The 13,578-nt window shown below is 47.4% G+C and overlaps 2 protein-coding genes across 4 annotated transcripts; both read right to left on the minus strand.

The window, feature by feature from the left end:
- Nucleotides 1–5,592: 5,592 nt before the first annotated feature.
- LOC109783398 (uncharacterized) lies at nucleotides 5,593–6,363 on the minus strand. The gene has a single exon (XM_020342003.1). The coding sequence runs from the start codon at nucleotides 6,361–6,363 to the stop codon at nucleotides 5,593–5,595; it is 771 nt and encodes a 256-aa protein (XP_020197592.1).
- Nucleotides 6,364–7,499: 1,136 nt separating this feature from the next.
- Nucleotides 7,500–13,097, minus strand: LOC109783400 (large ribosomal subunit protein eL36x-like). Of its 3 annotated transcripts, none has more exons than XM_073498382.1 (6): nucleotides 12,938–13,097; nucleotides 12,731–12,845; nucleotides 10,770–11,937; nucleotides 9,744–9,942; nucleotides 8,889–9,088; nucleotides 7,500–7,799 (listed from the first exon to the last, which is right to left on the minus strand). In XM_073498382.1, exons 4-6 carry the CDS (start codon nucleotides 9,930–9,932, stop codon nucleotides 7,769–7,771), a joined length of 420 nt encoding a protein of 139 aa, XP_073354483.1. In that variant the 5' UTR covers nucleotides 9,933–9,942; nucleotides 10,770–11,937; nucleotides 12,731–12,845; nucleotides 12,938–13,097; the 3' UTR covers nucleotides 7,500–7,768. The 3 variants fall into 3 exon arrangements, with proteins under 3 accessions (XP_073354483.1, XP_073354482.1, XP_073354481.1); XM_073498381.1 differs by lacking the exon at nucleotides 7,500–7,799 and having other exon boundaries at nucleotides 8,529–9,088; nucleotides 10,770–10,878; nucleotides 11,745–11,937; XM_073498380.1 differs by lacking the exon at nucleotides 7,500–7,799 and having other exon boundaries at nucleotides 8,529–9,088.
- Between the last annotated feature and the right edge of the window lie 481 nt (nucleotides 13,098–13,578).

A 13,578-nucleotide genomic window follows, 5' to 3' on the forward strand; every position in this document is an offset into this window, starting at 1 on the left:
TCGATGTAATCTGTGTAGGAGTGGTACCATTTACTTGTCGTAGCATATGGTACATTCATATGCTTGCATGGCTGCCTCTGTCTTTTTATGCCCTGTAAAAAGTTGGCCACGGTGAAAGCACCAACAGTAGTTTTTATAGTTGCAATCGTGTCGCCTTGTATGCCTCTCTGCACATGAGTGTTGATTCTGCGGTTGGGCTCACGTTGCATCACATGAGCACAATAATGGACTACATATATGCATGGTCCAGTGCACCCCTTGCGTGCATGATGCAGCACATATTGCTGTACATCAGGATCCAATCTCCCTCTCCTAACAGCTACTCTCAAGTAATATACTACATGTATATGCATGGCAGCATGAGTGTATGCTGATTAATTAGTTCGTCCACGGAAGGCGCCAAGGCATGTAGAGTATGCTCCATATTGTATGTTAATCAGCGTCGACCTTGCAAAGCAGAGATCCCAATGCTGTCTAGCTAGCTACACCTCAGGAAGAATCTGATTCCCTTTGGCCGCATATGTATGTATGTATATGCAACAACCTATAAAATTATGCCTACAGCTTAGCAACCTTGATTTCCATTCTTTCTGAGATTCTGGTCGTGTCGAGTGTACCAACAAATCTAGATTGATTCAAAGGACAAACGGCCATGCCATCCAAGCAAGGTAATCTCACCTTAAGTAAGAGTATATAATCACGTGGTTTACCATCCCGCCCACTGCGCTCCTCCGACGCAAATGTTCGGACCTGATGATCTCATATCGTGTAGGATAACCTTTATTAACCTGTGCTGTTAATCTTTGCACCTTCTTAATTGTTGGTGCTCACTTACTTGCGTTATTTCTTATAGCAAAGTGCCTCTTTATTTGTCATCAGTAACAATTACATCATCAAGCAAAAGTGGTATGCTACTTGGTGGATCATCCGAAACCAAGTGGATGGAGGAGAGATCCACTAGCTAACAAATGCTCAAAGGTGATTTTCACAAACTCCCGCCTTGTGCTTTCTAATAGCAATCTTGATACACCGAAAAAGTTGGGCTGCTGAATTTCACATCCAACATCCGTCTATATTATCCGAGTTAACAAAAATCCTAATTTACAGCTAGCCTATAGAGTTCGGACAGAGGTAGGGGCAGGCTGAGTGGAGATGCCGACACTTCGGCCATATGGGCCTGAGGGCGTCACACATCCAATCTTGGCAATAAAGCATTACATTGTTATCTCGGATCACATCACCAATAGGACGGCATAGCAAATCATGATCGAAGGAGGCGCCTGCACCAAGTTCGATAGTACCTGGTGATGGGCTGATTTTGAATTTTGGTTCATAAATAATTCAGCCACAACTGCAATTTAGTTATTTCGGTTTCATTTCTGACAAAGGGCTAAATTTGGTTGGTTCTTCGACTGATGGTTTCGTTAATGAAATCGGAGGGGGGGGGGGGGGGGGGGCAGCCCTCGTTTGCTAAAAAAAATCAAAGTTTAACTAAACCTTTCAGAATCTTGAATATTTTGAAATTAATTTGTTTGTGTATAATACTAAAATAACCGAAATACTTATTTTGTGCCATCTAATAGCAATCTCCATCTATACACCAATGACATGGGGTGGCTGAATTTCACCATCCAACCATCCAACATGGTATGAATTAAACATTTAAGAAGCGCCCAATTTGCAGCTATCTACGGAGTACGTACAAGGGTAGCGTGCTGAGTCAAGTTGCCGACACTTCTCACATGTGGGGATTAGACCAATCAAGATCACATTTCACAGTGACAATAAAGCTCTCCATTAGTATCCTGGATCATATCGCCAATAGTACCACTTTCTTTTTTTGAAAAGGAGGTCAACCTCCGGCCTCTGTATCGGATAGATGCATGCGGCCACAACCAATATTACCACATAGCACATCATGATCAAAGGAGGTGTCTAGACAAAATTTGATGGTGCCAAATACCTGGTGATGGCTTGTTTTGAATTTAGGTTCAGAAATATTGCGGCCACAACTGAATTCTCTGCAATGTTAAGTGTTAATCTTTGCGCCTATGTGGAGGAGAGGACACATGCTGCTGTAAGTTCCTCTCCTAACCAATTTGCCCGTAAGTTTAGGATTACCAGTTACTGTCCCTTCAGCCTGCATGCTTCGTGCAGTTGCACTGCTGCGTGAGATTTTTTTAGAAGAACAGGGAGGCCTCTCCCCGGTTCCATTTCATCAATGAAGCCAACAGCTGCTGCGTGAGATTCATTCGTCGACGTCAGTATTCCATTTCCTCATGTAGTCGCACTTGCACACCGTCGCCGCCTGGCTAAAGACAACAGCGTGCAATGCATGCCCCTCCTCGGCCGTATGCGTTGAGTCACAATCTCTTGACTGGTCAGGATGAGACATGCACATGCATACAGATGCGACCAAATCACAAAATTATGTACGTAGACCTAGACCTAGGTACGCGTGTGTTCCCAGGTGGATCGAGGACTCCTTTGTCGGTGCACTCCGAGCGCTTGGCTGCCCAGATTATCCCCCGTGCGTCAACCCCTTCATGCAGACCCGGCCGCCCGTGCGTCGACATGCATATGCATGCATGCAATGGGAAGGAAGCAGGAAGTCCAACGTCCGTTGCTGTAGCTAGGGGCAGGATGAGTTCAACTGAATTCCCGGCCGTCTCCAACGACTTCAGTCCGAACGTACGCACGCACGGACGCACATCTTCCGAAGAATACCGACGTCGGTACTCAGTACTGACGGACATGACTGTTACGCATGCAGCAAGGGCCGGACCCGGCCGGTACGAACCGATCGACATGCATGCTCACTCATGTCGACGTACGTATACGTACAAGCTAGCGTCTTTATGCTGCTGTCAGATATGCACAGCGATAATAATGGGACCGATAAGGCCGTGCAGGACGGGGGGTCGGGTCGCCTAGGTAGCTAGCTTTGGCGCCGTCCCGTCGCTGCCTCGGCCGGGCCGGCGAGCTGACACTGACAGCGGAATCTCTCTCGGACGTCGCGCGGGCGCGCGCACATCATCATCGCACACACACACGCTCTCAAGTCTCGACCACATGTACGTACGTACGAGACGAGACGCTGCGTGCCCGCTTTAGTCGTGGTCGAGGAAGCGTCAAGGAGAAGCCTCCCTTGCCCCGCCCCCACCAGTGGACCGGCCCCGCCCGGCCACAGATCCGGATCGTCCCTGTCCCTCGCCCCGAATCCCCACCATATCCGGCCACCGCCCGTCCGCCCGCCCGGCGATAACGGGGTCGACGTCAGGCGTGTGGCCGCCAGCCAGCCAGCCAGCAGCATCTCTGTACCATCGTCATACTTATCATGCATGCATGCGCCTTTAATCAGTCGGTCTCTCTGCGCCCGCTTTTTCCATGGGGGCGTCGTCGATCGATGGACGTACGTGCGCTGGCTGGCTGCGTCGTCGCGGGTCAATCAGGTGCTCGTGCCGGGCACGAAACGGGCGACAACAACGTGCGCGGCGCGCCTACGTACGTGCATGGTATGGTAGGCGCGTCATCAAGTCGAGCTATAGCTAGAGCGCGCGCCGCCGCACGCGAGACGTGCCGTTTCCCACCACGCCACGTCGCCGTGCCCCGCTCGCGATTCTTCAGGTCGGTGTCGCATGTCGCTGCCGTGCCGTGCCGTTGCGCGCGCGACGGCGCCCGCCATCCACAGTGGGCTGGTGCTGGGTGGTGGCGCTGCCGCCTACGTTTACACATGGAATCTTTGGGCAATGCGGGCGCGTCCCGATCGCACACCACACCACACCGTGGTTACGATCATCGGCTTGGTACAATATTGCTAAATCTTAATCTCAGTCGACTAAGAGCATTTACAGCCGCGCCCCCGAACCCGCCTCAAATACACGGACGGACGGCCTGGTTTGGTGACCGATGAAGAAAAAAGCGGCCTAGACGGGCGTCTTAAATGGGCCTCAAACGTCCGGACTGACTAGCACCTCTCATATCCAACCCAACTATAGGGCAAATATGGGGAGGCCAGGGCGGGTCCGCCACGTCGGACCTGGAAGGCCTACCCCACCACAAATTGCACCAAATTCACCAAACCCTTCCCCCTCCTCCCAACTCCCTCCTACCTTTTCTGCGTCCGAGCCCTCGCATCCGCCACCCTTACTCCCCCATCCTCGCCGCCGGTCTCGATGAGGGAGAATAAGAAAGAGGAGAGGTACAATCTCATGTTGGATGCGCAAAAGAAGAGGATGGATTGGGACCGGACGAGGGCGAAGAAGAAGCTGGAAATTGAGAGGGAGAAGATCGAGTTGGAGAAGCAAGACGCGGCGATCAAATGGGAGCTTCAGAAGGCCAAGACATTTGGAGAGATTGAGCTTGAGAAGGAGAGGTTGCAAATTACACGGGACATGAAGGATGTGAAGATCATGTCGGCAGACGAAAGCCTCTTGGATGAGCAAGCAAAGAAGTGACTTGTGGATATGAAGAAGGAGATCAACGACCGTGGGCAGTACGGTGGCGAGGGCGGCTACGGCAGCAGCAGAGCATGCAACAAGGATACAAGCGAAGCATGCAGTTCGGATGCAGGCGAAGCATGATGCAATGTTGGCGTCGGAGCAGACGGCATGGGTGGCGTCCGGCGAATGATCCGGCCAGCCAATGACTGATCCGTCACGCTCTGACATTGATTTCATTTTGGCATGTACGGATTGTTGAACTATGATTTGTTTTGCTTTGGTTCGAACTATTGAATTCAGACAATTTGTATCATATGATCGACGTGCAGGGATTTGAGGTTCTGCATTTCAGGTGTGTGGATGTGCGGCAGCCCATATGAAGGGCCGCCTGGCGCTATCCGCGGACGTATAGGATGGGGTGGATTTTCCAAACCCGGTTGTACATGCTCTAAGAGCATCTACAACCAGAAGTACATAATCAGATCCCCTATACGCCCCGCGTTCCGGCGACATCATATCTTGGCATTTGCAACCACGGTCCCTATTTTGAAAACACCAAATCCATGCAAACGCATGCACGTGGATAATTTTAGACAAACATAACTTTGGTGCACACAAATACAAATAGTTCATACTTAATAGTACATGATCTAAACATAGTTCAAACATAAATATTGTTCATAATGCATAATTGATAAATTAGAGGCAAAGTTAACTGATTTTCAGTGTGGACCCACATATGCTCCACAAGATTATCTAGAAGTTGCATATGAACCTGTTGATCTCGCAGTTGTTCATGCATCTCCAGAGAGTTGGCAATGCTCTCTGCCTCTTGTCCCGAGAGACGAATCTGAATACCGAGCTTCTCGAAATCATGTGTGTGATGCCCCTTTACGCTCATCCTCGACAATCATGTTGTGCAAGATTACACAACATTTCATGAGCTGCCAAAGTGTCTCCGGTTCCCACATCATCGCAACTCCATGAAGAATACTCCAACGAGCTTGGAGCACTCCAAACGCCCTCTCCACATCCTTCCTAGTTGCCTCTTGCATTGTTGCAAAGCGGCTTTGTTTGTTGCCTTGGGGATCAGATATGGTCTTCACAAACGCCGTCCACTTAGGATAGAAACCATCGGCAAGGTAGTACCTCATGGTGTAGTTCTGTCTGTAGATGGTATAGTTGCACGGTGGGGCTTCGCCATCACAGAGTCTTTTGAACAAAGGAGATCGTTGGAGCACATTGATGTCATTGCACGAACCTGTCGTGCCAAAGAAAGCATGCCAAATTCACACAAGTCATGCGATGACACTGCTTCAAGTATGACGGTGGCTTCTTGGACGTGACCTTGATATTGCCCACGCAAACCTATTGGGGAGTTCTTCCGCTGCAAGTGCATGCAATCAACTGAACCTAGCGTATCGGGGAATCTTCTTGCTTCTCCTATTGCCATCAATTTTTCAATGTGCTCCACAGTTGGCTCTCTCAGATACTCGGGTATGAACACCTTCACCGCAGTGTGTGCAAATTGCACCTTGGTCTTCAAGACCGTGGTCTCCCCCATCAGTATTTCTGCATCAATTGCATCTGCTGCTTTACCATAAGCAAGCATTCTTAGTGCAACCGTGCATTTCTGCATAGGAGAGAAAGAAAGTTTTCCGCAACAATCCTTCCTCAGCTTGAAGTCGTAATCAGCCTTCTCCACGCCTTCCACTACCTGCAAGAACAAGTTTCTGCTCATCCGGTAGCGACGACGAAAGAAAGTTTCATGGAATGTTGGGACAGTTGCGAAGTAGTCCGTGAACAGAAACCGTGCACTGGCAATCCTATCACGCGGAATCACTCTCCAGCCCTTGATGGAACCTTTGAAGTTTAGGACGTGCTCCTCTGCCTTCTCGAACTCCTCTTGGATGCTCATCATCGCGGCCTTCTCATCGTCCGAATCCGACGACGCGATTAACTCGTTGAATATGAATTCGTGAAGATCATCATTTCCATAGCCATCATTCCAGGTGGAGCCCTGAGTTGGGAATGGCGACGTAGCACCGTTACTAGCGGAAGTCAGATGGCGGCAGTGCGGAGGAGGGCGAACAGAGAATAGAAGAGTGTGGCTCGGGCAAGGAGAGGGTAGGTGGATTTGACCGAACTGGCATGAGACCTATCTGTCAGTCCAACGTGGCGGGCGTGCCCGGGAGGCTGGTTGGGTGCCGTTTTTGCGTCCGGATGTTTGGGCAGGTGCGGGAGGTCCGGTTGTAGATGCTCCAAGACTTTATTATGTCAGTCAGTGCTATATTAATGAGATTTTACATAGAAATTCATGAAGAAAAAACACAATATTATTTTTTTTCCTCTTTTTTCACATGTTATGTACTTGACTTAAGACTTGGTAAGTCTCAGTGAACTGAAACCTAGCGCATACGTACTTACGCTGCAGGGTCCGGCCGGACGGGGAGGTCATACGTACGCCGGCCGGCCGGCCTTGGTTGGACTGGGAGGCAGGGTTTGTTTTGACTGTGTGTGCAGTGCAGGACTGGACCATGCAACGGCCAGAGCACAGCGCGCGTACGTTGCACCGTGCCGGGCGTGAGGTGAGACGCGCCGTCTTCCACCACGGCGGCGCGCGCCGAAACGTAAGCACATCAGGATAGGCCGGCCGGTCGGTGTCGCGCACGCTCCCTGGCCGTTGCGCGGCCGCGACGGCGGGTTCATTTCGGCGGTTTCCCGATCCCCCCGCCGCCACTCACAGTGTGTGCTAGCTAGCTGGTCCTGGGCGGGGACCCCGGCGCGTACATTTCGTTACGCCTGGAATCTTTCTGTTCGGCGTCGCCGTATCACATCGGTCGTGCGTTCGGGGATGCCTGTGCCTGCCCGCTCCGCCGTGTTGTGTTGCACCAGCAGGTGAACACGGCTAGGGTGCGGCCATTTTCAGCCCCTCGTACTACCTGCACAGGTTCAGTGAAACAGAAGCTCGTGCATGCAGAGAGCTGACGCCTCTAGTTTCAGCAGATTTCTTGGATGGATCCCCCTTTCAGAGTTTCAGTGGTTATTCTACAACTGGGTTCTCATTCTTGAGAACTGGAGACGAGTGTACGACCATCAGCGTACCAGTTAAGCAGCAACACGACCCGCCCTGGGGACAGATACCATGAAGAAATCACCAGATCAAAACTGCTCGACAGCCACATCTTTTCTCGACATCGGTTGATTCCATCATCAATCAAATGCACAAAATCCAGTGAAACGAGATGCGAGGGAACCACGCCGCAAAGATGTGCGCCTGAAGCGTCCGTCAGTTATACTTTGCTACTTCAACACTTGTCAACAACTCACTTCTTCCTCTCGGCGGTTCCAGCAGCTCTGCGATTTTGGGGTGAAAATTTGTATAATTGGCCAGGGTCATGCCTCAGCGCATCCGGCAAGAGTAAGTAAATGTCCAACATAAAAGCCTCTGCACTGCATATTCACTGCTATAAGTTGCCTGAACCTCTCATCAAGATATTCACTACTATGAGTTGCCTGAACCTCTCATCAAGATATTCAATCCAGATTTTCAGATTTAGCTTAACGATTTGTCCATGCCCTTCCCCACACACGAGGTCCCTCTCCGGATGGTTAAGATAGCACCATCAACGTGTCGCAAGCAGTGTAGTGGCTGGCTCTTATCGTGGACAAGCAGATCTAGTAGAAAGCGACGATAACTATGTGCGCTCATGTCATCCTTTGAGATGATGTAATGTCAGGCACCAACATATCCCACGGTGGACATGTTACATGAGCTAAGCATCCATATGTGGTGAAATGGATGATACCAGTGGACGGTAGCTGGACAGGAAACCTCTTTATGGTCCTCAATTATTTGTTCACAGGATTAAGCAGCGACAGGAACGATGGCGTTGCATATATATTTCTGGGAATTTCAGACGAAAGAATCATGAATTCTATGTTTACAGTCATGGATTAAACTCTAAAGATAGCTGGTTGTTATTTGGGTTGGGTAAGTTTTTACACAGTTGCATCTATATCTGTATGGTCGGGCAACTTAAAGTCGGCCAAATAAAAAAACTAAGCAGCAGAATCGCCACCAAATACAAAGCTAGAAATCAAGAAATAGATAATACCGTACGTACAAATGAGTTACACTAACATTAGGTAGCATACTTCCTCCAGAAGAAATAAAATTCTAACTAGCATAATGGCAATAATGACATATATGAGCACATGGTTCAATTCAAAGATAAGCCTTACGGATATAGATGTCCATACAGTAATGTTATTGCTAAAGGAGTATGCCGAAGGTGGATCGTAATCAACTGGGAGCAACTTTTAGATGATTGGCTAGAGTCACAACACGCTTTGATGGCTAAACTTTATGTCCGTCAGATAAAAGTGAGTCGTCTTTAGAAGTTGGCAACATCTCTGCTGCCGGAACAAAAGATAGAAACGTACCTCATCTTCCTAAGAACACCAGACATCTCCTCACGCTTCTTCTTGGCTCTCTTGTGTGTGCCTAGCTTTCTCTTGGCTACCTTGAGTGCAGGTTTATCTTTTCCAACCTTCAGAATCTCGGTGACACGCTTCTCATATGGTGCAAATCCAGCAACTTCCGTGATCATGTTCCGAATAAAAAGGACCCTCTTGGTAATTTTCTGAAATAAGAAAGCTACCACTTTTGGAATGTTACTAAGCTGTCGTTCTCAATAATCTCATCACAGAATTGCACTACCATTAATGACTGAAACTTCTAACATAGGTGATAATTGCACATAATTTACAGTAAAATCTGAGGTCTGGAGATAACACACACAGACGGACTAAACACAAACGGTACCATCAGACTTGAGCAAGAATATACAGTTATGCACCCATAGAAAATAGACGCCGGTCTTGCAGCTGGCACCTGAACATTGTGTGTAAATCAACTGTCAAGAACTGACAACTTCAATGTATGCATTACTTCATATAGCGTACAATGGTTAAACGGAGAAGGATATATAGTCATCATTGCTTGTCTCGCTAATTTTGACAGCATCCACCAAGAAGCAGGCAATATCACCGCGCCTGCAGCAGCTAAACGACACATTCTCTTTTTTTTGCAGGAAAGCTAAAAGATAGATTGGTGTGGAAATTTCCAGGAAAACCATTGTCACGTGTCTATGTTTGTTAAGTCACGTCAACAGATAACTCCAATAATTGCACGATCCCTACACGCAGTTTCACCGTTACGACATGCACATCAACAGATGCACTCTAGGATTTGACTAGCTTCATCGTTATTCCACCCTCTCTGAAGAAAGTTTCTACCTGTGTTTCAATTTTCACACGCCTAATGTAGAGAAGGAAGCAGCTTGAACATAAGAACTGATCAGATTCCGGAAGCAGAATACTCATTCCTTTGCGGTCGGACGGGCGGGGCGGGAGCTCGAGCTTGGTGACAACGTGCCCCTTATTGATCCCCATGAACAGCCCCGTCTTCAGCAGCGCCGGCGGCATTTCAGTTCCCCTGCAAGGAGGCCAAACCGTAAACTTCTCTGATCAAGTTCCTAACAAAAAGGACCCTCTCAGTAATTATCTGAAATGAGAAAGAGTGCCAATTTTAGAATGTTACTAGGCTGTCATTTTCAATAATCTCATCACAGAATTGCACTACCAATATTGCTTGAAACTTCTAATATAGGTAATACTTGCACAGAATTTGCAGTAAAATCTGAGGCCCGGAGATAACACGCACAGACGGACTAAAATCAAACGGTAACATCAGACTTGAGAAAGAATATACAGTTATGCACCCATTGACAATAGAAGCCAGTTTTGCAGGCTGGCACCTGAACATTGTGTGTAAATAAACTGTCAAAGACTGACAACTTGTATGTTTGCATCACTGAATATAGCATACAATGGTTAACGGAGAAGGCTATATGGCCACCACATACATCGTTGCTTGTCTCTCTAATTTTGACAGCATCCAGCAAGAAGCAGGCAAAACAAAATGGCCGCGCCCGCAGCAACTAAACAGCAGGTTCTCTTGTTTTTAGCAGGAAAGCTAAAAGACAGATTGGTGTGAAAATTTCCAGGAAAACCATTGTCACATGTCTATGTTTGTTAAGTCACATCAACAGATAACTCTAATAATTGCACGATCCCTACACGCAGTTTCACCGTTATGACATGCACATCAACAGATGCACTCTAGGATTTGACTAGCTTCATCGTTATTCTACCCTCTCTGAAGAAAGTTTCTACCCGTGTTTCAATTTTCACACACCTAATGTAGATAAGTAAGCAGCTTGAACATATGAACTGATCAGATTCCGGAAGCAGAATACTCACCCTTTGCGGTCGGATGGCAGGGCGGGAGCTCGAGCTTGGTGACAACGTGCCCCTTATTGATCCCCATGAACAGCCCGTCTTCAGCGGCACCGGCGGCATTTCAGTTCCCCTGCATGGAGCCCAAACCGTAAACTTCCCTGATGAAGTTCTGAACAAAATGAACACTCTTGGTAATTTTCTGAAATGAGAAAAAAGAGTACCAATTTTTAGAATGTTACTAGGCTGTCATTCTCAATAATCTCATCACAGAATTGCACTCTCCCGCCATAGACTGAAACTTCTAACATATACTCCCTCCGTTCCAAAATAGATGACCCAACTTTGTACTAACTTTGTATTAAAGTTAGTATAAAGTTGAGTCATCTATTGTGGAACGGAGGGAGTAGTATGTAATAACTGCACAGAATTTACAGTGAAATCTGAGGCCTGGAGATAACACACACAGAACGACTAAACTCAAACGGTAACATCAGATTTGAGCAAGAATATACAGTTATGCACCCATAGAAAATAGACGTCAGTTTTGCAGGCTGGCACCTGAACATTCTGTGTGTACTCGCAAAAAAATGTGTGTAAATAAACTGACAAGGACTGACAACTTCTAAGTTTGCATTACTTCATATAGCATATACAATGGTTAAACGGAGAAGGCTATATGGCCACCACACACATCGTTGCTTGTCTTGCTAGTTTTGACAGCACCCACCAAGAAGCAGGCAATATCACCGCGCCTGCAGCAGCTAAACGACACATTCTCTTGTTTTTTGCAGGAAAGCTAAAAGATAGATTGGTGTGGAAATTTCATGGAAAACCATTGTGACATGTCTATGTTTGTTAAGTCGCATCAACAGATAACTCCAATAATTGCACGATCCCTACACGCAGTTTCACTGTTACGACATGCACATAAACAGATGCACTCTAGGATTCGACTAGCTTCATCGTTATTCCACCCTCTCTGAAGAAAGTTTCTACCTGTGTTTCAATTTTCACACGCCTAATGTAGAGAAGTAAGCAGCTTGAACATAAGAACTGATCAGATTCCGGCAGCAGAATACTCATTCCTTTGCGGTCGGACGGGCGGGGCGGGAGCTCGAGCTTGGTGACAACGTGCCCCTTATTGATCCCCATGAACAGCCCCGTCTTCACCGGCGGCATTTCAGTTCCCCTGCAAGGAGGCCAAACCGTAAACTTCCCTGATCAAGTTCGAAAGAGTGCCAATTTTAGAATGTTACTAGGCTGTCATTTTCAATAATCTCATCACAGAATTGCACTACCAATATTGCTTGAAACTTCTAATATAGGTAATACTTGCACAGAATGTACAGTAAAATCTGAGGCCCGGAGATAACACGCACAGACGGACTAAAATCAAATGGTAACATCAGACTTGAGAAAGAATACACAGTTATGCACCCATTGACAATAGAAGCCAGTTCTGCAGGCTGGCACCTGAACATTGTGTGTAAATAAACTGTCAAAGACTGACAACTTGTATGTTTGCATCACTTAATATAGCATACAGTGGTTAACGGAGAAGGCTATATGGCCACCACACACATCGTTGCTTGTCTCGCTAATTTTGACACCATCCACCAAGAAGCAGGCAAAACAAAATCGCCGTGCCCGCAGCAGCTAAACAACACATTCTCTTGTTTTTTTGCAGGAAAGGTAAAAGACAGATTGGTGTGGAAATTTCCAGGAACGGCCCCGTCTATGTTGCTCAAGTCACATCAACAGATAACTCCAATAATTGCACGATCCCTTTTCACCGTCACGAAAATGCACATCAACAGATGCACTCTAGGATCTGGCTAGCTTCAGCGTTTTCCCACCCTCTCTGTCTCTGAAGAACTGAATTTCTAGTCGCGTTTCAGTTTTCACACGCCTAATGTAATACATACAGTAAGCAAATTGGGCATCATTCAGAAGTGAACAAATTCCGGAAGCATGAAACTCACCCCTTTGCGGCTGGACGGGCGGGCGGGAGCTCGCTCTTGGTGAAGCCGGACCCTTGTTGATCCCCAGGAACAGCCCCGTCTTGGGCGGCGCCGGCGCCGGCGCCATTCCCCTGCACTGCACGGAGCCCAAACCCCAAACTGGATCACGTAAGAGGAAAAGAAGACGCAAGTGCAATGTCGCAGGAAGCAAGTCGGGGTCGCCTTCACCTGTAGAGCGCTCGGCGACGAGGTGGGGCAACGGCGACGGCGACGGCGACAGCTGCGGCGGCGGTGGGGTTGAGGAGAGGCCGCGAGTTGGTGGGCTGTGGAGACACTCGGGTTCGGCGATTTTAGCGAGGCAACCGCTCAGCGAGAGGGCGATTGTGGCCTGCCCCGCGCTGGGCCCGGGGCTCGCTGGTATAACCAGTTAACCACCCCGCCACGGGGCACGATCTGCTAAGTTTCAACTGTTCTAAAGAAAATGCTAAGTTTCAACTCTTCCTTCTTTTATTCTTTCCTTTTCCATTTTTCCATTTTCGTTTTATGTTTCTTTCTTCTTCCTGGTTTCTTCCCTCATCGATTTATGATTTTCATAATTTTCTATGTATAGAAAATGCACCCTATGTTTTCTGCATTTGTTTCCCTTTCTTTTTTGTTTTCCTTTTTTTTGCGTGAACTTTTTCCAAATTGATAATTTTTCTTCAAATATAAAGAAATTTACTTTTCAAAATCATTGAACTTTTTATTACTTTTAGAGAACTATTTTTAAAAATTGATGACTTTATTTTAAATTCGATGAACTTTTTATATTTGACAAACTTTTTTTCAAAATCTATGAAATGTTTTCAATAATTTATGAACTTTTCCAG

Source organism: Aegilops tauschii, chromosome 5 (assembly GCF_002575655.3).
Source record: "Aegilops tauschii subsp. strangulata cultivar AL8/78 chromosome 5, Aet v6.0, whole genome shotgun sequence".
Classification (NCBI taxonomy): Eukaryota; Viridiplantae; Streptophyta; class Magnoliopsida; order Poales; family Poaceae; genus Aegilops; species Aegilops tauschii.

Excerpts from the sequence above, each read along its gene's own strand:
- LOC109783398 (XM_020342003.1), bottom strand. The coding sequence starts at position 6,363 with ATGATGAGCATCCAAGAGGAGTTCGAGAAGGCAGAGGAGCACGTCCTA.
- LOC109783400 (XM_073498381.1), bottom strand. The coding sequence starts at position 9,932 with ATGCCGCCGGCGCTGCTGAAGACGGGGCTGTTCATGGGGATCAATAAG. Across the intron at positions 9,089-9,743 it reads GTGTGAAAATTGAAACACAG|AAAATTACCAAGAGGGTCCT; the intron begins GTAGAAACTTTC and ends TTCTTATTTCAG.